The sequence below is a fragment of the Myotis nattereri genome (assembly GCF_964212035.1).
Source record: "Myotis nattereri genome assembly, chromosome: 1".
Taxonomy (NCBI): Eukaryota; Metazoa; Chordata; class Mammalia; order Chiroptera; family Vespertilionidae; genus Myotis; species Myotis nattereri.
This window is the reverse complement of record NC_138075.1, coordinates 230,035,848-230,056,428: the sequence shown is the minus strand read 5'-3', so window position 1 is coordinate 230,056,428 and position 20,581 is coordinate 230,035,848. Positions and strand designations below refer to the sequence as shown.

The 20,581-nt window shown below is 65.2% G+C and overlaps 1 protein-coding gene across 4 annotated transcripts in view; it reads right to left on the bottom strand.

Annotated features, from left to right (window-relative positions):
• ZFYVE28 (zinc finger FYVE-type containing 28) overlaps nucleotides 1-20,361 on the bottom strand; it is a 37,861-nt gene extending 17,500 nt beyond the window's left edge. For all 4 annotated transcript variants that reach the window (XR_013996066.1, XM_081092508.1, XM_081092509.1 and 1 more), the window contains exons 1-7: nucleotides 20,253-20,361; nucleotides 5,013-5,153; nucleotides 4,448-4,585; nucleotides 3,693-3,895; nucleotides 2,191-2,280; nucleotides 1,255-1,344; nucleotides 204-305 (exon numbers count right to left, since the gene is read on the bottom strand). Coding sequence is in view for 3 of the 4 variants with exons in the window: in XM_081092508.1 (XP_080948634.1) it covers nucleotides 204-305; nucleotides 1,255-1,344; nucleotides 2,191-2,280; nucleotides 3,693-3,895; nucleotides 4,448-4,585; nucleotides 5,013-5,153; nucleotides 20,253-20,291 (803 nt within the window). In the remaining variant the exon portion in view is untranslated. The remainder of the gene's footprint in view (nucleotides 1-203; nucleotides 306-1,254; nucleotides 1,345-2,190; nucleotides 2,281-3,692; nucleotides 3,896-4,447; nucleotides 4,586-5,012; nucleotides 5,154-20,252) is intronic.
• Between the last annotated feature and the right edge of the window lie 220 nt (nucleotides 20,362-20,581).

Sequence of the window (20,581 nt, the reverse complement as noted above, 5' to 3'; positions counted from 1 at the left end):
AGAACGTGGTCCCGTGGGAAGGACGGGCACAGAGCTACACAGGGCCCTCGGTGCCATAAACCAGCAGCGGAGACCACGGCCAAGGCCCCAGCGCCCGCGCGGGAGCAGGAGAGGGCCGGTAACTGCCCCCCAGTCCTGCAGAGCGGAAGGCTGGGGGGCCGCCGACGCCAGCACCCCCCGCCCCGTCCTCCTGCCCTCCACACCTTATTTTCCGCAGCAACGTGTGGAAGGGCCGGAACAGCTCGGACATGTCTTCCGCCTTGCGGTCCAAGTTTAGGGGTCCGTCCGCGTAGACCACGAGGCCGCTGCATTCAAGACACAAAAGCCAGCTGGCTTCAGGCCCCGCGGCTGCTGGGTGCACCCAGACGCACTGGGGCCTCCAGGCCACCCCACACCCAGCGCGGCACATGCTTCGCCCCCAGACCCAATCCTTTTTTTTTCCCCTAAATACTAGAGGTCTGGTGCACAAAATTTGTGCACAGGTAGGGTCCCTAGGCCTGACCTGTGATCAGGGCCAATCAGGTTCCCTGACTCCTCCTTCCCTCGCTCCCTCAGCACCCCGCCACCGCAGCTGGTCACCCGCCATAGACCACGCTGCCCCCTGGTGGTCAGCGCACATCATAGCGAGCTATCAAACACCTGGTCAAACTTCCTAGGGGACAATTTGCATATTAGCCTTTTATTATATAGGATATTTTTATTGATATCAGAGAGGAAGGGAGAGGGAGAGAGACAGAGAAACACCAACGATGAGAGAGAATCATTGATTGGCTGCCTCCTGGACGCCTCCCCACTGGGGATTGAGCCTGCCACTTGGGCCTGTGCCCTTGACCGGAATCGAACCATGACCTCCTGGTTCATAGGTCAATACTCTACCACTGAGCCACGCCGGCCAGGTGAGACCAAATCTTAAATAAGTTTAGAGGAAAGCAATGAGAACTGTCACTCAAACTGTGTCCTGTTCTGACAATGGTCACTCGAGGGACCATCAGATAACCACCACCTGGGCGGCCTGTTGCCTCGGCAACCACATCCATCAGCACAAGACTGTCCCTGAGCCCCACACCTGGGAAACGGACACCCCTAGAGTTTGTGACAACGAGACCCAAAGCCATCTACCCCCAGAGCCAAGCAGAAGCGGGAGCAGCCACCTTCGGGGGTGTGAGCACCATTTATCAGCAACAGGCGGAGCCGCCGGACTGGACGGCCCTGCCCGGTTCCTGCCGAAGGACCGTCCGGGGGAGGGACACTCACCACACGATGGCCAGCCTGGGGATGGTGAACATGAGGGCGGGCTCGTAGTCGTCAATCATGTCCTGGGTCAGGTACCCGCAGTCCAGGGCCCTGGCCGGGGGGCACAGTGAGAAGGGCAGGGCCTGGGTCAGGCCCGCGTCCACGCCGGGCGGACAGTCGGCAGGTGACGCGTGCGCCCTGAGCCCTCGCAGGTGTGGGCAAGGCGGCCTGCGCTGACCCCCCTCCCCCTGCTGATCCCAGCGACGCAGTCAGAGCCTCTCTCCCGCGGGTGAGTGAAATGCCTCGACAGGTCAACACCGAATACTCCGTCTTAAAACAGCCACGGCTTAGGAGGCCACAGCAGGCGATTTCACAACTAGCCCAGCAGCAGGGCCCTAGTCACATACAGAGACCACTCCGGGCTCCATCAGCCCCCCGTCCATTCGGAGTCTGACTTCACATCCCAGGCGCGAGCTGACTGGAGAGCTGCCCCCAAAGCCGTTCGGGACCTGACACCCAGCCAGGGCCCCACCCTGACTGGGAGGGGGGAGGGGGAGGGGGGGGAGGAGCGGGGAGGAGATGGGTGGGGGCATGGAGGTGTGCAGATGAACAGGTGGAAGGGGGAGGGGAGGAACTGGAGGAGGAGGAGGTCAGCTCCTGGAGGCTGAGCCTGTGCAGCTTGTCCTGTGGGTGAATTTTCTGTCACATGAACTTCAGCTGCAGGGTCTGCCCTCTGGGCCCAGAGGAAAGATGGGGGAGTGAGGGGGGAGCGCTGAGGAAGAGGCTGCAGCCCTGAGGAGCGGCCTCTCGGGACTGCCCACCCCCGGGCACGAGGACAAGGGAGGGGAAGGGGGCTGGCCCTGCCCTGCTGGGGACCCCTGTGACAAGGTGGGTGCCCCCCCCCCACGGCTGCCCCTGCCCCAGGCCGTGGCCGGGCCCTGGCAACGGGTGGCTCACCGCTCCACAGTCTCACAGAACAGCACGATGACCTCCTGCTGCACGTAGTACTCCCGGGGCGACTTCACGGGCACCATGGCCGAGACGTAGCTGCACCACAGGGAGAGTGAGCGAGGGCTGAATCTCACCGCCACCCACGTCTGTGCCGCGTAAACGCACAGCCGCCAGCGTGACCCCCGTCAGGACAGAGCCGCTCTGGGTCAGGCCCCTTCCAGTGCCTCCTCGGCCCTACCCGTCCTGAGCTGCTGAGCTGTCACTGCTCACCTGCTCCCCTCCAGCATCGCTGCCTGGCCAGCCCTGACCAGTGAGCAAGGGGAGGGAGGGAGGGAGGAGGACACAGGCAGGCCAACGCCCCAGGCCCTAAGCACCGGCTATCTGGGCGCCAAGGGAGCCACGGCAGGTGGGACGGGCTGAGAAGGTAGGAAAAGGTGATGGCCCTCCACCCACTGCCTGGATGAGACCATTCTTCCTCCCTGAGTGGCTGCCTCTCACTGTCGGTGGTTATGAAGCTTGTTCGGGAAATGCAGGGAGGAAGGGAACAAATCTCTCCCCCTTCCTGGAGAGGAGGCCTTTAGCGTTCAGCGGGTTTCCTTCGAGATGGACAGCTACTAGCAACGATGCCGTTTTTGTTGGCCAGGACCACCGTGGCGTGAGCGCCCAGGGCTGCTCTCCCTGGCCCAGCCCGGGGTCTGTGTGCAGGCGCCCGCAGCGTGCTCCCTCCAGGCCGTCGGAGCCCTTCCCCACAGAGGCCTGTGGGCGGGCTGGGGGGCAGCTCTCTGGGTGGGGGGGTGGGGGGGCAGGCATCATGAAGGAGGGAGCATAGGGCGGGGGAATGCTCAGAGCTGGGTGGTGGGGCCAGCCGCTGAGCATGTGGGGTGGGGTGGGGTGGGCCCCTGCATCTCCCTCCCCCCACAGCCCACACCAAGTCCCAGGGGTCACCACCCTGCAGACAGCCCTGACCCTGACCAGCCGCAGCTCCTCCTGCTGCAGTTTTCCAGTTGGAAATATCGGAAAAGCCCGCAGAGCAGGCACACCCCTCCCCCCCCGACAGAGCCGAGGCCGTGGCCTCACACCTAGCCCGTGACTTCACACCTAGACCGTGACCCCATGCCGAGGCCGTGGCCTCACACCTAGCCCATGACTTCACACCTAGACCGTGACCCCATGCCGAGGCCGTGGCCTCACACCTAGCCCATGACTTCACACCTAGACCGTGACCCCATGCCGAGGCCGTGGCCCCACACCTAGCCCATGACTTCACACCTAGACCGTGACCCCATGCCGAGGCTGTGGCCTCACACCTAGCCCATGACTTCACACCTAGACCGTGACCCCATGCCGAGGCCGTGGCCCCACACCTAGCCCATGACTTCACACCTAGACCGTGACCCCATGCCGAGGCTGTGGCCTCACACCTAGCCCATGACTTCACACCTAGACCGTGACCCCATGCCGAGGCTGTGGCCTCACGCCTACAGCACACGCGTGGCCCGCAAGGTCACCTCAGCTCGAACTCCGCAAACAGGACGTCGAAGTGCCTCAGCGCCTCCCGCATCTTCTCCGTGTAGGTGTTGAGGTCCCGCAGCGCCTGGTCGCGGAGGGCGCCCCGCACGTCCTCCAGGCTGCGGGTCAGCTCCTTGGCCAGCGGGCGCATGGCCATGCTCTCCAGCTCCCGGTTCATGATGATGGAGCCGGCGGCCAGGCACTGCGGGCGGAGGGAGGGGTCACCGCCTACACCCAGTCCCGGAGGAGCCCGACCTGAGGCCCCACCAGCCCTGGCCCCCACCCTGGCTCCCGCTCTGCACGGAGCGGAGCTCCGACCTGGTCCCCCCACACCGAGCAAAGCCCGGCCCGCGAGAGGACAGTGGCCCCAAAGCTGGGCACACAGGGAACAGGAGGCTGCAGGGGGCTGTGGCCAGGCCGGGGCATGGCCTTCCTCCCCAAGTCCTCTCTCCTGGGAACCCCCGGGAGCTCCTGCCTCACGGTCCCCTCCGCTCGCGCCGGGGCCGGCGTTACAGGATGTGGGCACCCGCTCCCCGGGGTCCGCCTGGTCCAGAGCAGTCACGGCAGAAACCACACTCTCACTGGGACTCACCCCGAGGCAGGCGGAGGGGAGGGCCAATGGGGCCCGGGCGGGGGACACCTGTCCCCTCCCCCAGCGCACAGGAGCACCGGCGCCAGTCGGGGCCATGCCCCGGGGCTCGCGGAGAAACGGCTGGACACGCCAAGGCCGTGCCGGGACCGGCGGGGCCATTACCTCAGCGCCGAACCACAGCTGGCCCGCCAGGCTGTCGTGCCGGATCTCCTCGGGGAACTTGACGCAGAAGTCCCGGGGGGCGCGGTCCTGGGGGATGCAGGCGTCCATGATCTGGTCAATGATGTTTAACACGTTGTCCTGAAACAGGAACAGGCCTTAGTGCCCAGGACAGGCCCACGCCCGGGACAGGCCCACACCCGGGACAGGCCCCACCCGGGACAGGCCTACACCCGGGACAGGCCACACCCGGGACAGGCCCACACCCGGGACAGGCCCCACCCGGGACAGGCCCACACCCGGGACAGGCCCCACCCGGGACAGGCCCACACCCGGGACAGGCCACACCCGGGACAGGCCCACACCCGGGACAGGCCCCACCCGGGACAGGCCCACACCCGGGACAGGCCCCACCCGGGACAGGCCCACACCCGGGACAGGCCCCACCCGGGACAGGCCCCACCCGGGACAGGCCCACACCCGGGACAGACCCCACCCGGGACAGGCCCACACCCGGGACAGGCCCCCACCCGGGACAGGCCCACGCCCAGGACAGGCCTGCACTCACCTGGCAGGAGCGGAACTGGCTGACGAGCAGGGTGCACCGCTGGGGGTCCTTCCGCCCGTCCAGGCTGTCCAGCTCGGCCGCCACCTGGTTCAGCTCCTCATCCGCATAGTAGAACTGGGCCAGCAGCTGCGGGTCCGACCTCTGGGGAGACAGGCACCCAGGCGTGAGCCAGACGGAGGTGTGCGGGCACCTGGGGCGGCCTGTTCCCAGGCGGCTAGCAGTGCGCTCCCCGCCGGCTCCTGCACAAGCGTCTCCAGGCTTTAGGGCGACGGGGCCGGCTGCTTCCTGGAGGCCGAGAGCAGCGTCCCCGCAGGCAACTAAACGGCAGGTCCCTCCTTCCCTGGGGAGGGACGCCCCACACAAGGGCCCGGGGAGCGTGGGGTCAGGGTTCTCCTGGCCAATGGTGTCCTGACACCCAGCTTAGGAGTGGACCCCAGTCACCACAGCCCTGGGGTCCGTCCAGGCCACACCACCAGCTTCCTCACCGCGGGCACCGGGAGTGATGCCCCCAGGAGGCCGTGGCTCTCAGCTGGTGTGGCCACGCCCACACCTGACGGAGATGCACTCAGCTCCCACCCTCAGCACACACCCAGACCTCGCACCCAAACACCCCCCGCCCCCCGGTGACGGCACCTGCTGTGCAAACCGCAGCCTGGGAGGCAGTGGCATGCGGGCCAGGGAGGCTGGAGGGGTGGGTGCCCGCTGCCCATCACGCGCACCCAGCGGACCCCGGCGGTGCTGGCCTCAGCGGGCTGAGCGCTCAGCCCCTCAGCTCACACAGCTGACACTAGCACGTGTGCAGGTGGGACTGCAGGGGAGCACCGTGTCATCACATGCGTGCACGTGTGGCTATGCATATGGGTGTGCCTGTGTGTGCACACGCGCACACACACATGCGCACGAGTGTGTTTGTGTGAATGTGTGTGCACACGTGTGGGTTCATGCGGGTGTGTTGCATTGGTGTGTGCATATGTGAGTGCCCCTGCATGTGTGTGAAAGAATGTGAGTGCACGCGTGTGTAGTCTGGGCGGGGGCTGGGAGGAGAGGCGCTGGCTGCTGCTCCGAATGGTGCCCTTAGCCCTGGCTCCCCGCCCCGCCCCCCAGAGGCCAGCCCCTCCCCCGTCCTCCATTACGGCCCTTTTCCCATCCTGGCACCTCCTCTTGGTTTTAGGGCAGCATCTGGGGGGCAGGGAGTCGTCAGCCTGAACTAAGGAACAGAAACTCGCCCTCTGACCCCCCACCCAGGGTTCACTCTTGAACTTCCAGGTCGGCTGGGGATGCGGTGGGGACTGTGGACACCTGGAGGGGCCCCAAGGGAGCCACAGCGCCCGGGACTGAAGGACCCCTCCGGCCTCCGGGCTGCCCAGGGTGGGACAGAGGCGGGACCACAGCTGGCACCCTCGCCCGTCCTCCTCCACTGTGGCTATCGCTCAGTTTATCAAGAATGAAAGAACGCTTAGCAGCACTGGCCGTGCCCGGTGCCCATCACAGAACACGGATTGCGGGAGGGGCGGCGCCAGGGGCCCGCTCTGGGCCCAGATCACAGTGAGAAACCACAGGATCAGAACCAGCTCTGAGGCCAGGCCGTGCGGCTCAGGCCTCCGTCCGTTTTACTGAAACCAAAGACCCAGTTGGAAGGAGAATCTGCTGCCAGTTGGTCACTCCTCCCAGGAAGGGGCCGGCGGCCGTGGTCACCTTTCCCTTAGCGGCACCGCGGGCGTCCTGACACCCCGAGCGGTCGGGGCACCCAACACCACGGCTGCACTCAGCGTCACACGCACCATCTCTTGTCAGAATGCCTTGACTGCATCGTCTGGTGCGACACGTGCCCACATCGACACTCAGCGACCGCCTGGCGTTCCTGAGGGAAGCTCAGCAGGCCCCTGAGGATCTAGAAGGTTCCGTCCCTAAGAGACACTGCAGACCAGGCCAGAGTCCTCCTCTGAGATTCACCAAGTCCACACAGCTCTCCCGGACGGGCGGGGCCTTCCCGGCGGCCTGAAGTCTGAGCTTACTCTGCGAGGAGTAGGTATGACTTTCTGAGGAATGACTAGTACAGCCAGAAAAACACTCATTTTTGTTGTTTTCCTTGTTGCAGGAAAACAGGGCCCGGCCACCCCCTCATTCCAGGCAGCCGTGAGGGACCACCTTCAGACGGGGCCACGAAAGCGTGGTCCCCAGCCGTCCGCCCGCACCCTTCCCTCTGGACCCGGTGGTCAGAGGCCGCCTCTCCAGCTGGGGGGCCCGCCAGCACCAGGGGAGGTCTGCCCGGGGCAGGCGCTGACCAGGAGGAGGGGCTGGGACACCCCAGCTGCCCCCGCCGGCGGCTCCGACCGCCTGGGCCCGGGAAGAGTGGACGGCAGAGACCACCGTGGAGGCTCCCCGTGCTGGACGGCTGCTGCCGGGCACGCTCCAGCCACGTCTCGCCAGGCGGGCCTCCCCTCCTGACCCCGCGGGCAGGGCCGGACACCAGGCCGTGAGTGGTGCACTCAGGCGCGCGGGGACCTGCGGGCCTCACGCCACAAGCCACCCGCGTGCCGAGCCCCGGGCCCTCCGCTGGGAGCGGCAGCCGCACAGAAAGCGCCTGCTTCTTTTATTTTTATAAACATCTAATAGATTGACATGTCTCAGAGGACTCCTGTTTCTTTCTTTGTTAATCCTTTTTTCCCATTGATTTTTAGAGAGAGTGGGAGGGTGAGAAACAGAGAGACACATCGATGTGAGACACATCCCCTGGTTACTCCCCACAGGGGCCCCGACCAGGTCCAGGATGGAGCCTCACCGAGGCACATGCCCAGAATCAAACCTGGGACCCTTCAGTCCTCAGGCAGATGCTCTATCCACTGAGCCACACCGGCCAGGGAGAAAGCGCCTGCTTCTGAGGGTGGTGTGGCCAGGTCCGCCCCGATGGCGCCTGTCTCGAGGCGAGTGCGCTGTGCACCGGACCCAGCATATTCAGGGGCCGGAGGCGGGGGTGTGGAGCCAGGCTGCCCACCGGAGACCTCAGCTCTCTGGGGGAGAAAAGCTGGCCCTGCAGGCTGTCAGATGGGGACGGCGTGTCTGGGGTTCGTCCCATCAGAGTCCTCATGCTCGGCACCTGCGGGGGGTCAGGCTCCGGCCTGCCCAGCAGCACCGTCCCCTCTCCTCCCCACGGCCCTGTGTGCAATGCCCCTGCCCGTCTCATCTGGAGGGCAGGAAACCGGGCACAGAGAGGCCAAGACACCGGCCAAGGTCACACAGCTACGGGATGGCGCCGTGGGGTCAGGGGCGGCCGGTGCACCCCACCACCCTGCTGACCTTCGTCCTCCTTAAATACACGGAGAGCGATGAGTCATCATAAGCCACATCTAATCCTTAAAAGCTGCTCCTCAGCGGGGGGGGGGCACAGGTACGGGGCCTCCTCTGGGGGTGATGACAGCGCTGGAATGAGACAGCCGCCTGCGTGGCGTGGCATTGGCCCTGGAGTTTGCAGCTCCAGGCAAAACCAGGGGCCCTGGAAGGAAGCGGAGCCGCCAAGCTCCCCCCGAAGGACCTTGGCTCCGTCCTTCTCACCACCACAGGCGTCTTATTGCCACGAAGTCCACCGTGCTCCTTTGCAGGCCCCGAGGGGAACCACCCTGGGGCCCCCCAATCACACAGCCCGGGAGCCCATCACCCCAGCCCATGCCTTCTCCCCACAGCTCCCGGCTCCCGCATCCTGACTCACGCGGCCCTTGAGCACAGCGTGGCTGCTGCCACACGGAGTCTCGATGTATTTCGGGTTGTTTTTAACGCTATAAAAAGGATGTCACGCGTGTGTGATATTTTGAGCCGGGCTTTGATTTGTCACATCCTGTGCGCTGCCCGTGGAGTGACTTCTGCAGCCGGCGCCCCTCGGCGAGCCCACGGGCACGCAGCCCCGCTGCCAAGCAGATTCGTGAATGCCCTGGCTGTGGGCACTGTCCCCAGGAGGCGGCAATGGCTCCCTGTAACAATTCACTCCCAACTCGGTGGTTAAACAGCAGGAGGTATTACTGTAGCGCTCTGAGGACAGAGCCCCAGCACAGGGTCAGCGGCTAAAACAGCCGTGGGCAAACTACGGCCCGCGGGCCGGATGCGGCCCGTTTGAAATGAATCAAACTAAAAAAAAAAAAAGACCGTACCCTCTTATGTAATGATGTCTACTTTGAATTTATATTAGTTCACACAAACACTCCATCCATGCTTTTGTTCCGGCCCTCCGGTCCAGTTTAAGAACCCATTGTGGCCCTCGAGTCAGAAAGTTTGCCCAGCCCTGGGCTAGAACCAGGGGTCACAGGACCGCTCCCTCTGGAGGGTCTCGGGGAGACCTGTGTCCCCGCCTCTCCTGGCATCTAGAGGCCGCGCTCCTCTTGGAAGCCCAACGGTGCACGTCTGTCCAGTCCCAGCTCCCTCTGGCCATCTTCGGCCCCCCCTCCACTGCTGCCCCCCCTCCACGGAGGCCCCTATGGTCACACTGCCCCCCCCCCCCCCGCTAATCCAGGGCCATCTCACAAGGCAGCCGCCTGGTGGCCTTGGCTCCATGTGCAACCTGCATGTGACCCCTGCTACTCCCAGGCTCTGGGGGTCAAGGCGTGAGCTCTTTGGGGCCCACCATCTGCCGGCTGCTGGCAGCGTTTCTGGGTCCCGCACTTCACGCCTCAGCAGCCACGTCTCAGGTCTCAGGACCCCCTTCTCTCTGTTTAAAACAAATTTTTTTACCGATCTCAGAGAGGAAGGGAGAGGGAGAGAGAGAAACATCAGTGATGAGAGAGAATCACTGATCGGCTGCCTCCTGCACACCCCACACTGGGGATGAAGCCTGCAAGCCCAGGCCTGTGCCCTGACCGGAATCACCCTGGGGCCTCCTGGTTCATAGGTTGGTGCTCAACCACTGAGCCACACCGGCCGGGCTGGTACTGTTTTAGAGACCAGAGGTCACAGCAGGTTTCACCTCTAGGGAATGATCTAGAAGACTGGAGAGACCAGTATGGGACACAGGGGACAATACTGAACAGGCAAAGGGGGTGAGGTCCAGAGCTCAGGGGGTAACTGCCACCCTTCAGCTGTTCTAGGGCAGGTTTTCATTCTTAGCCTTTAAATTCAGTGACTGATTTCATTTTATGTATGTACTAGAGGCCCCACGCACAAAATTCATGCAAGGGCCTTGGCCCCACCCCCCGCCCAGTGTGGCTTTGTCTGGAAGGAAGGACGTCCAGAAGGACGTCTGATCTAATTAGCATGTTACACTTTTATTATTATAGATATGATATGTAATCAATAGAAGTATAATCAATAAATCCAAATTAGTTCATGTGAATAGAATCAACTTATATGTATTAATTTGGATTTATTGATTGTATTTCCACATCAAAATATACTTCGGATATATGGGGTAAATAAAATTATTATTAAAATGCTAAATAAAGCCCTAGCCCGTTTGGCTCGGTAGAAAGAACGTTGGCCTGCAGACTGAAGGGTCCCAGGTTCGATTCCGGTCCAGGGCACATGCCCGGGTTGTGGGCTCCATCTCCAGTGGGGGGTGTGCAGGAGGCAGCCGATCAATGATTCTCTCTCATTATTGATGTTTCTCTCTTTCCCTCTACCTCTCTGAAAACAATAAAAATATGTTTAGAAAAATGCTAAATAAATAAATAAGCCAATAAACCCGGTGACGCTGCCTCACCTCGGAGGGCCCGCTCTTGCGTTCAAGGGCTGGTGACCCCGGCGCCTCCCGTCCTGACTCTCCCTCGGCTCCCTCATGTGCGGGGGGCCTGCGTCTCCCCCGGGCTGTCGGCCTGCTGCTGGCTGACTCGGGCTCCAGGAACACTTTCTCCCGAGGGCTGGAGCTTTTCCCGGGAAGTCCACTCAGAGGAGTTACTCTGCCGGCCCGCAGGTGACTCAGGCCCACGGGGAACCAAGCTGGGGGTGGGGCCTTCCCGGCCGCCGGCCAGGGCACAGCTGAGTGGGTGTAGTGGGCCTCGAACCCGCCCACCGGAGCTCAACCCAGAGCCAGCCCTGGCCCCACAGTCCCTGCCACCCATCACCCACCCCACACCTCACGCCGGGGCCACCACGGTAGTGACCCCAGGACACAGTGTCCCATCTACCACCAGGAGGCGGAGCTGACGGCCTCTGAGGATGGCCTGGCCCTCGGATCCAGGGAGAGGGACCTGTGGGCTCCCAGCTGGGCCTCGAACAGCAGCCCCTGGAGAGACGGCCGAGCGTCTTTCCGCTCAGCCGCAGAGCGTCTCCTCCCCGTGACCGCCAGGGACGCGGCGCTTCTCCGAAAAGACCTCCCCAGATGCCAAACCCTTTTGTTTATTGCGGTGAAAGTCACATAACATACAATTAACCATTTTTAAAATGTGCATTTTTATTGATTTCAGAGAGGAAGGGAGAGGGAGAGAGAAGCATCAATGATGAGGGAGAATCATGGACCGGCTGCCTCCTGCACGCCCCCCACTGGGGATCGAGACCCACAACCCAGGCATGTCCCTGACCGGGAATCGAACCCTGACCTCCTGGTTCATAGGTCAACGCTCAACCGCTGAGCCACGCCGGCCGGGCCAATGAGCCATTTTAAAGTGAGCAAGTCAGTGGCACGTGGTACATTCACACTGTTGTCCAACCCTCTGTCTCTAGTTGTAGAACCTTCTCATTGCCCCAGAAGAGACCCGCATCCCTCAGCCGCCACCCCCCTCCCTCCCCGCCCACCTCAGCTCCGCTGTCTCTGGACTCGCCTGTTCTGTGCGTGCAGTGTTCCGCGTGCACAGAAGCACACACTGTGGCCTGTGTCTGGCTTCTGGCCCAGCACCGTGTTTCGGGCTCGCTCGTGTGGTAGCAGGTAGTTAGTTCCTCCCTTTTCGTGGCTGAGTAACACTCGGGTGAGCACAGACCCCCTTCACCTGCCCAGTCACCGTGGGCGGGCCTTCTGGCCGTTATGGATGTTACCATGAGCACGGGGCGTTCTTAAATGCATCTGACATTGTTTGTTTGTTTTTTATTGATCTTAGAGGAAAGGAGAGAGGGAGAGAAATGTCAATGTGAGAGAGAAACATTGATGGGTTGCCTCCCACACGCACCCCAGCTGGGGATCGAACCCCCAACCTGGGGATGTGCCCTGACCGGAAACTGAACCGCCACCAATCAACTGAGCCACCCTGGCCAGGGCGCGGCTGCCATTTAGGTAGTTTACTGTCCTTTTAGACTATTTTATAACATCCCTAAAAATCATTAGAATCATCCTCAAAAACGGAAAATCCGAAGATAAAAATGTCTGCCCTTCACCCCCCCACAGTGGGTGTGCTAACCCATCTCTCCCAGCCCGTGCCATGGTTGGGGGGAGCACGCTGGCGTACCCCCACGGCAGAGGCGCGCAGACCCCCACACAGAGCCCGAGGGCCTGGCCAGCAAGGGGGTCCCACGCGAAGCGCCCCCCCCCCGCCACCCCCCCCATGGGAACGGAGGCAGAGCCTCAACCTCCCTGTGCGGAGGGGAGGCCGCTCCATTCAGCGCACCAGCTGCCCCCAGAGGTCGCCACCGTGCGTGACACATCCTACCCTCCTCCCAGCAGCGCAACCTCTTCAGCTGGTTAAAGCCATTCACTCCTGTCCTCCCAACGCCGCGTCCCCACCGACATCTGGGTGCCCGGCGGGCAACTGCTCCACCAGATGAGGCTCAGGTCAGACTGAGGACAGCTCCGGCCCCTCCCGCTGGGCCCCCCCCCCCAAGACCTCATGTGGAAAACAGGGTGCACTCGGACAGCCCGGTTGTTAACAAGCCCCCAAACCTCAGCGGCTTAACCAGGAGGCCCATCCCCGACCTGTCATTCCACCAGCCCCTTCCCATCGGCCTTCGCCGCCCACGGCCCTGGGCCCTCTCCTGGATCCTGAGCCTCCAGCCAAGGAACTGGAGGGAGGGCGCAGGTCACAGGCCACGGCCACGGCCACAGGAAGACGGCTTGAGAGGTTCTGGGGCCGGGCCTGACATGGTGTCCCCACTGCTGCCCACGCGGGAGGCGCATGCCCAGGGGCAGCGAGGGCACAGGGGGCATTGCCACTCCTACTGGCAGCTCCTGACGGGCCCCTCGCGTGCTGAGGGTGTTTCCTGAAACTGATCACCCCCCATTTTGGTGGTGGGGCTGCACCTGCTGGACACGCCCACTCTCAGGTGACAGCTGGAGCGATGCTGGCCTCTGGGGCCCAGAAGACCAGTGTGGGGTTCTGGGAGAAGCCCGCGCCTCTTTCCTGCCGTGCGCCCCCCGCGCCCCCCCACCCGGCCATGATGGCGGTCCTTAGATAGTCAGGCCGCACTGCCCACCTAACTCCACACGCAGGCCCGCCACCCCCACCTGACACACAGGGACACTGATGCCTGCAAGGACGCCCCTGCTGCCCTGTACGCTGCCCTCTGCTCGACCTGACGCCACGGCGGGTGGCAGGCAGGACAATAAAACACAGCCCCACGGCGGGTAGAGGGCAGCGAGGGGATAAGGACACACGTGTAATCCCTTAACCGATAAAGAACAAGAACACAGCCTCACAGCGCCCCAGGTGCTCTGTCACAGAGCAGGACTCGTGGGGGCACACAGCACACGGGGGCACACAGGGGGGCACAGCACACGGGGACACACAGCACACGGGGACACACAGCACACGGAGGGGACACAGCACGCGGGGGACACAGCACACGGGGGGACACAGCACACGGGGGGCACACAGCACACGGGGGGACACAGCACACGGGGGGACACAGCACACGGGGGGGACACAGAACACGGGGGGGACACAGCACACGGGGGGACACACAGCACACGGGGGGACACAGCACACGGGGGGCACAGCACACGGGGACACACAGCACACGGGGGGGACACAGCACACGGGGGGACACACAGCACACGGGGGGACACAGCACACGGGGGACACAGCACACGGGGGGCACAGCACATGGGGGGCACAGCACACGGGGGGCACACAGCACACGGGGGGCACACAGCACACGGGGGGGACACAGCACACGGGGGGACACACAGCACACGGGGGGACACAGCACACGGGGGACACAGCACACGGGGGGACACAGCACACGGGGGGACACAGCACACGGGGGGCACACAGCACACGGGGGCACACAGCACACGGGGGGACACAGCACACGGGGGGCACAGCACACAGGGGGACACAGCACACGGGGGGCACAGCACATGGGGGGCACAGCACACGGGGGGCACACAGCACACGGGGGGCACACAGCACACGGGGGGGACACAGCACACGGGGGGACACACAGCACACGGGGGGACACAGCACACGGGGGACACAGCACACGGGGGGACACAGCACATGGGGGGACACAGCACACGGGGGGCACACAGCACACGGGGGGCACAGCACACGGGGGGCACACAGCACACGGGGGGCACAGCACATGGGGGGCACAGCACATGGGGGGCACAGCACACGGGGGGCACACAGCACACGGGGGCACACAGCACACGGGGGGCACACAGCACACGGGGGGCACAGCACATGGGGGGCACAGCACATGGGGGGCACAGCACACGGGGGGCACACAGCACACGGGGGGCACACAGCACACGGGGGGCACACAGCACACGGGGGCACACAGCACACGGGGGGCACACAGCACACGGGGGGCACAGCACATGGGGGGCACAGCACACGGGGGGCACACAGCACACGGGGGGCACACAGCACACGGGGGGACACAGCACACGGGGACACACAGGGGGGCACACAGCACACGGGGACACACAGCACACGGGGGCACACAGGGGGGCACACAGCACACGGGGGCACACAGGGGGGCACACAGCACGCGGGGGCACACAGCACACGGGGGGCACTGCACACGGGGACACAGCACATGGGGGCACACAGGGGGACACAGCACACGGGGGGCACAGAGCACATGGGGGGACACAGCACACGGGGGGCACACAGCACACGGGGGACACTGCACGCGGGGGGCACAACACACGGGGGGACACAGCACACGGGGGGCACAGCACATGGGGGGCACAGCACACGGGGACACACAGCACACGGGGGGACACAGCACACGGGGGGACACAGTACACGGGGACACACAGCACACGGGGGGCACAGCACACGGGGGGCACAGCACACGGGGACACACAGCACACGGGGACACACAGCACACGGGGACACACAGCACACGGGGGGACACAGTACACGGGGGACACACAGCACACGGGGGGCACACATGGGGACACAGCACACGGGGGGACACAGCACACGGGGGGACACAGCACACGGGGGGCACACAGCACACGGGGGGACACAGTACACGGGGACACACAGCACACGGGGACACACAGCACACGGGGGCACACAGCACACGGGGACACACAGGGGGGCACACAGCACACGGGGACACACAGCACACGGGGGCACACAGGGGGGCACACAGCACACGGGGGGCACTGCACACGGGGACACAGCACACGGGGGGCACACAGGGGGACACAGCACACGGGGGGCACAGAGCACATGGGGGGACACAGCACAGGGGGGACACAGCACACGGGGGGCACACAGCACACGGGGGACACTGCACGCGGGGGGCACAGCACACGGGGGGCACACAGCACACGGGGGGGCACAGCACACGGGGGCACACAGCACACGGGGGCACACAGCACACGGGGGGCACAGCACACGGGGGGCACAGCACACGGGGGGCACAGCACACGGGGGGCACACAGCACACGGGGGACACAGCACACGGGGGGCACACAGCACACGGGGGGCACACAGCACACGGGGGGCACTGCACGCGGGGACACAGCACACGGGGGGACACAGCACACGGGGGGCACTGCACGCGGGGACACAGCACACAGGGGGGCACACAGCACACGGGGGCACACAGCACACGGGGGGCACTGCACGCGGGGACACAGCACACGGGGGGACACAGCACACGGGGGGCACTGCACGCGGGGACACAGCACACAGGGGGGCACACAGCACACGGGGGCACACAGCACAGGGGGGACACAGCACAGGGGGGACACAGCACACGGGGGGCACACAGCACCCCTCGGGAGAACTGCGCCACCAGCACTGCCACCGCGGGCTCTGGGATGGGCATCCACACGTTGCCAACAAGCGCATGTGCTGCTCTGGGCGCCCCCGAGGCTGGAGAGGGCTGAGCATCTGCGTGACTCACAGCTCCCGTTCTGGGGGGCGGGGGGGGGGGGGCACGGACGCTGGAGCCATTAGGTGAGGCTTCAGACCTCGGCCCTGACTTCCCGTCAGCTCGCCGCTCTGCCAAGCTCGCGCCCAGCGCCCAGCGGGGACAGTGATGACGGCGATGCCCGCGCTCTCCTCTGCAGCTCGCCCTCCCTGCGGACGCCGCTCTGCCCGGCTCTGCCCCGCCCGCAGGGATCCATGAAGCCTGGGCAGTGAGCGAGAGCCCGCTGAGTCGCTCCCCAGACCTCAGGCCTCCCGCTGCCCACAGCCAGGCACTGCTGTGCGTCTGGAGGAAGCCTGGGGAGGGCGGGGTGGGGGGAGCAGACCCGGCAGGGGGAGGGAGGGGCCGGTCCCTTCGGAGTTGAGGACAGAGCGGAGCCTGCAGCTGCCTCGGCCGCCTCGCCCGCCTCGCCCGCCCTGACTCAGCGCTGCCCAGCATCCTTCCCAGAACTTCCCGGCCCGCTCTGTGCCAGGCACCTGCTGGCAGCAGGACTGGCCCGGCACAGGCTGAGCCCGGCTTTCCGGAAGCCTGGCTCTCCAGCAGCTCACGCAGACAGCAGGGTGGTCCTCCAAGGGTGGCCTCAGCGCTGCGGGCGCTCAGCCTTCGTCAGCGTCGCCGCCGGCTAGGAGTGCACACGGACACCCCAGGCCCCGGGCTCTGGCCCAGGGGGGCCGTCACCCAGCCCGTGGAGGCCCCCGTCCATCTGGGCAATTCTTCCTCCAAGACGGAAAACACAAAGTCATCCTGCCCATCACTGACACCTCCCGCTGGTGGCCAGGAGCGCCCCCTCCCACACGCCTTCTCCAGGCCGCGTCAGTCCAGAGGAGACGGTCCCTCATGCTTTGCATGAAGGAAAGCCACCCCGGAGTTTAAAAGACGGCCTTCAAGCAGGTACATGGAAATGGGAGAGTGCAGAGGGCATCTGAAAACATGTTTTAACTTCACAGAGGAAGGGAGAGGGAGAGGGAGAGATAGAAACATCAGTGATGAGAGAGAGTCGCTGATGGGCTGCCTCCCTACACGCCCCAGCTCAGGAAAGAGCCCACAACCCCGGCCTGTGCCCTGACCGGGAATCGAACCCTGACCTCCTGGTTCGTAGGACGATGCTCAACCACGGAGCCACGCCGGCCGGCCGGCCAATGGCATTTTAATGTGAAACTACTGCACCTACATCAGATTTATTTTCTACTCAACTCAGGTAGTTACTAATGACTCGGACACGAAAATGATCCAGCGCCAGGAGCAGCTGAAAGCACCTCCCAACGCTTCTCAGAGCGACAGGGACGAGTGTTTCTGGTCCCGGGGCATCTCCCCTGCAGCCGCGGACAGGCAGCTCACCGTGCCGCCGCACGCAGAGCCGGGGTTCAGTCAAGAACGCAGTTGGGATTGTATGTGCATCTCAACACAAAAGCAAAAACAGTCCTATCGCAGGCCACCGCCTCCCCAGACACATCCTCCCACCGCTCACATTGAACACGCCAACCATGCCAGGCCCGGAACCTTCCCAGGCAGCCTGGCTGGGTGCTGACTTGTGCCGAAATGTGGTAAATTAGGTAGGAGGGGGAGCATAAAACTCAACTCACAATGCCGGGCAAAGGGCTGAGCTGTGGTGTAAAGAATGAAAAGCTGGCTGGGGTGACCTAACATACCCCACGCCTCGAAACAATCAAGACATTTAAGTCCAAAGACAGATCTCAAATAAGGGACTGCCCAGCCTCGGGTTGCACACGGGGCACCGCTGCCCGCAAATGCCACGCAGGACACAGAGATGCGGGGTGCAGATGCGTTCGGAGCCCAGGGGTCAGCAACAAGAATTAGACAGTATGACGAGATGACAGGGAGGAAAAGGCAGGAAAAGGCGAGGATCAGAACGAACACCACCCCCTCCGGCCCCTGAGCACACATCTTGGGGCCCCGTCGCCAGGGTTGGTAACTCACCACCCCTACCCATGCCGGGTCAGGCCCGGAGCTGGCCTTGCAGGGGCAGCGCCCGCCGCAGAGGGAAACGTAGGGACTCCATCCTCAGCTCTGGGCACACGCTCAACGACGGGGCCGCATCCTTCTCCACTTCTACAGACTTGCCCTGAATGACACGGGCAGGGCCGCGGCATTACCCAGCGGAGGACACCGGCCCCACCATCCCTTCTCCCTCCTACAGCAGAGCCCGGGAGGCGGGCGGCCCTGGCCGAGAGGCTCTTCCAGCCCCGCCGGGACCGAGGCGCCGGCCCAGACCCCTGACAAAGCGTTTCTGAGACACCGGTGTTACCTGACCTGGGACAACATCCCTTGGCCCGGCCATTTGTCACTGAACATGCAGTGCTGCCCCCACCCATGACCTTTGACAAGCAGACTTCGTTCTTCCTTTACCCGGGACAGAAGTCACACAGACAGAAGCGGTTCCCGTGCAGTGGCTGCCTGCCACCTTCCCTGGCACCCTACAGTGACAGTAGGCAGGCCGAGCCTCCTGGGGGCTGAGGCCTGGGGGTGCTGAGGCCTGGGGGGCTGAGGCCTGGGGGGTCTGAGGCCTGGGGGTTGAGGTCTGGGGGGGCTGAGGTCTGGGGGGCTGAGGCCTGGGGGGCTGAGGTCTGGGGGGCTGAGGCCTGGGGGGCTGAGGCCTGGGGGGCTGAGGTCTGGGGGGGCTGAGGTCTGGGGGGCTGAGGCCTGGGGGGCTGAGGTCTGGGGGGGCTGAGGTCTGGGGGGCTGAGGCCTTGTGGGGGCTGAGGCCTGGGGGGCTGAGGCCTGGGGGGCTGCGTGAGAAGGGAGCAGAAGGGAGCCAAGGGCAGTGAGGCCCCAAACCACACTCAGCGCCAGAAGCCAGGGTCCCGTGCAGCCGCCACCACCCCTCAGTAGGGCTACGTGGCAGGAGGGCAGTGCTGCTGCTCCAGGCAGGCAAGGGCCCGAAACCAGGGGCCCAAGGCAGGGCCCCAGGCACCCTGAGCCCCAAACCAACACACACTGGGAGGACTCTCCCCTCCAAAGGCCTGGAGCCCTCAGGTCCCTGAGCTCGCCGCCCACAGCCTCCAGCGCCTGTCCTCCTGAGGGACCTGCTGCCGCCCCACTCGGGGCACCAGGAGGGCACGGATTTAAGGAAATGCCACCCGGAGGGAGGGGGGGGGGCTGGGAAGTGGTTCCCCTGGGAGGAGAGGTGAGTCCCCTGGGTCCAGCAGCGACATTCGACCGCGGATGTCCAAGGCGCCCTTTGGTCACCGGTGACCCCGCCCGAGCCCCCCCCCCCAACCAAGACCTGGGCGCCTGGGGGCCCTCCCGCTTCGCGGGCCCCGGACACAGAGGGTGCCACTAGGACCCTGCGCCGGGATGCTCTGGCCTCAGCAGACACGAGCCCAGGCGGGGCGGGTGGCGGGGACACCAGCCCGCAGTGCGACTGGCGCAGCCGCCGAGGCTCGGGGCGCGCCGCCCAGACCGGACCGACTCCGCGCCGAGGAGGGACGCCGCGCCGGGAGATGGGGGAGCGCGCGGGTGGGCGCCGGGCACGGGTGGGGGTGCCGCTGGCCGAGGTGTGGACCGGTCCGGGCTCTGGAAGGCAGGGCCCAGACAGTGGATGGGAACCCGCTCTGGACACAGGGCCCGGGGAGAGGAAACGGGGTTCCCTCCAGAACCCGGGGGAAGTGGACGGGTCTGCACCGGGATGCGGAGAAAGGTCGAGAAGTACCTCCAAAGCCCAGAAAGGGGGGAGGGGGTGGGGAATGAGGAGTCACCGGCGCAGGACTCAGGAGCAGGGGTCCGCTACGGGCTGGGGGAGGGGGGGCGCAAGGTGCAAGCGGACACGGATGGCGTGGGAAAGGGGCCGCCCTGGGCGCGGGCGGGGGCGCACCCAGGCCGAGGGTGAGCGCAGGCGGGTCCGTCGCGCACGGGGCTGGGCGCCCTTCCTGGACACAGCCGCTCGCTGGGCTGGAACCGGGACCCACCGAGGGGGAGGGCGACGTCAGTGCTGGGCGGAGTGCGGGAGGTCTGCGCGGGCGGCGGGACGGGGCCGCTCACCTTGGGTTTGTACAGCCACTTTCGGAACCTGTGCATCATCGCCGCGCCGGCCCGGCCCGCCCGGCGGCCCTCCCTCCACGGCGAGGCGCCCGGGCCCGGCGGCGGCGGCGGTCCCAGGGCGCCGGGGGGCGCCGGGCAGGTGCGCAGCCGGGAGATGCTCCGCCAGCAGCGCGCGGCGCGGACCCGCAGACCGCGGCGGGCGACCGGCTGACGCGGCTCGGGGCGCCAGCGCCTCGCCGCTCACTGACACCCGCGCCTCCGCCGGCCCCCGCCGCCCGCGCCGCACATGCGCCGAGGCCCGTGAGCCCCCTGCCCGCCGCCCGCGGTCC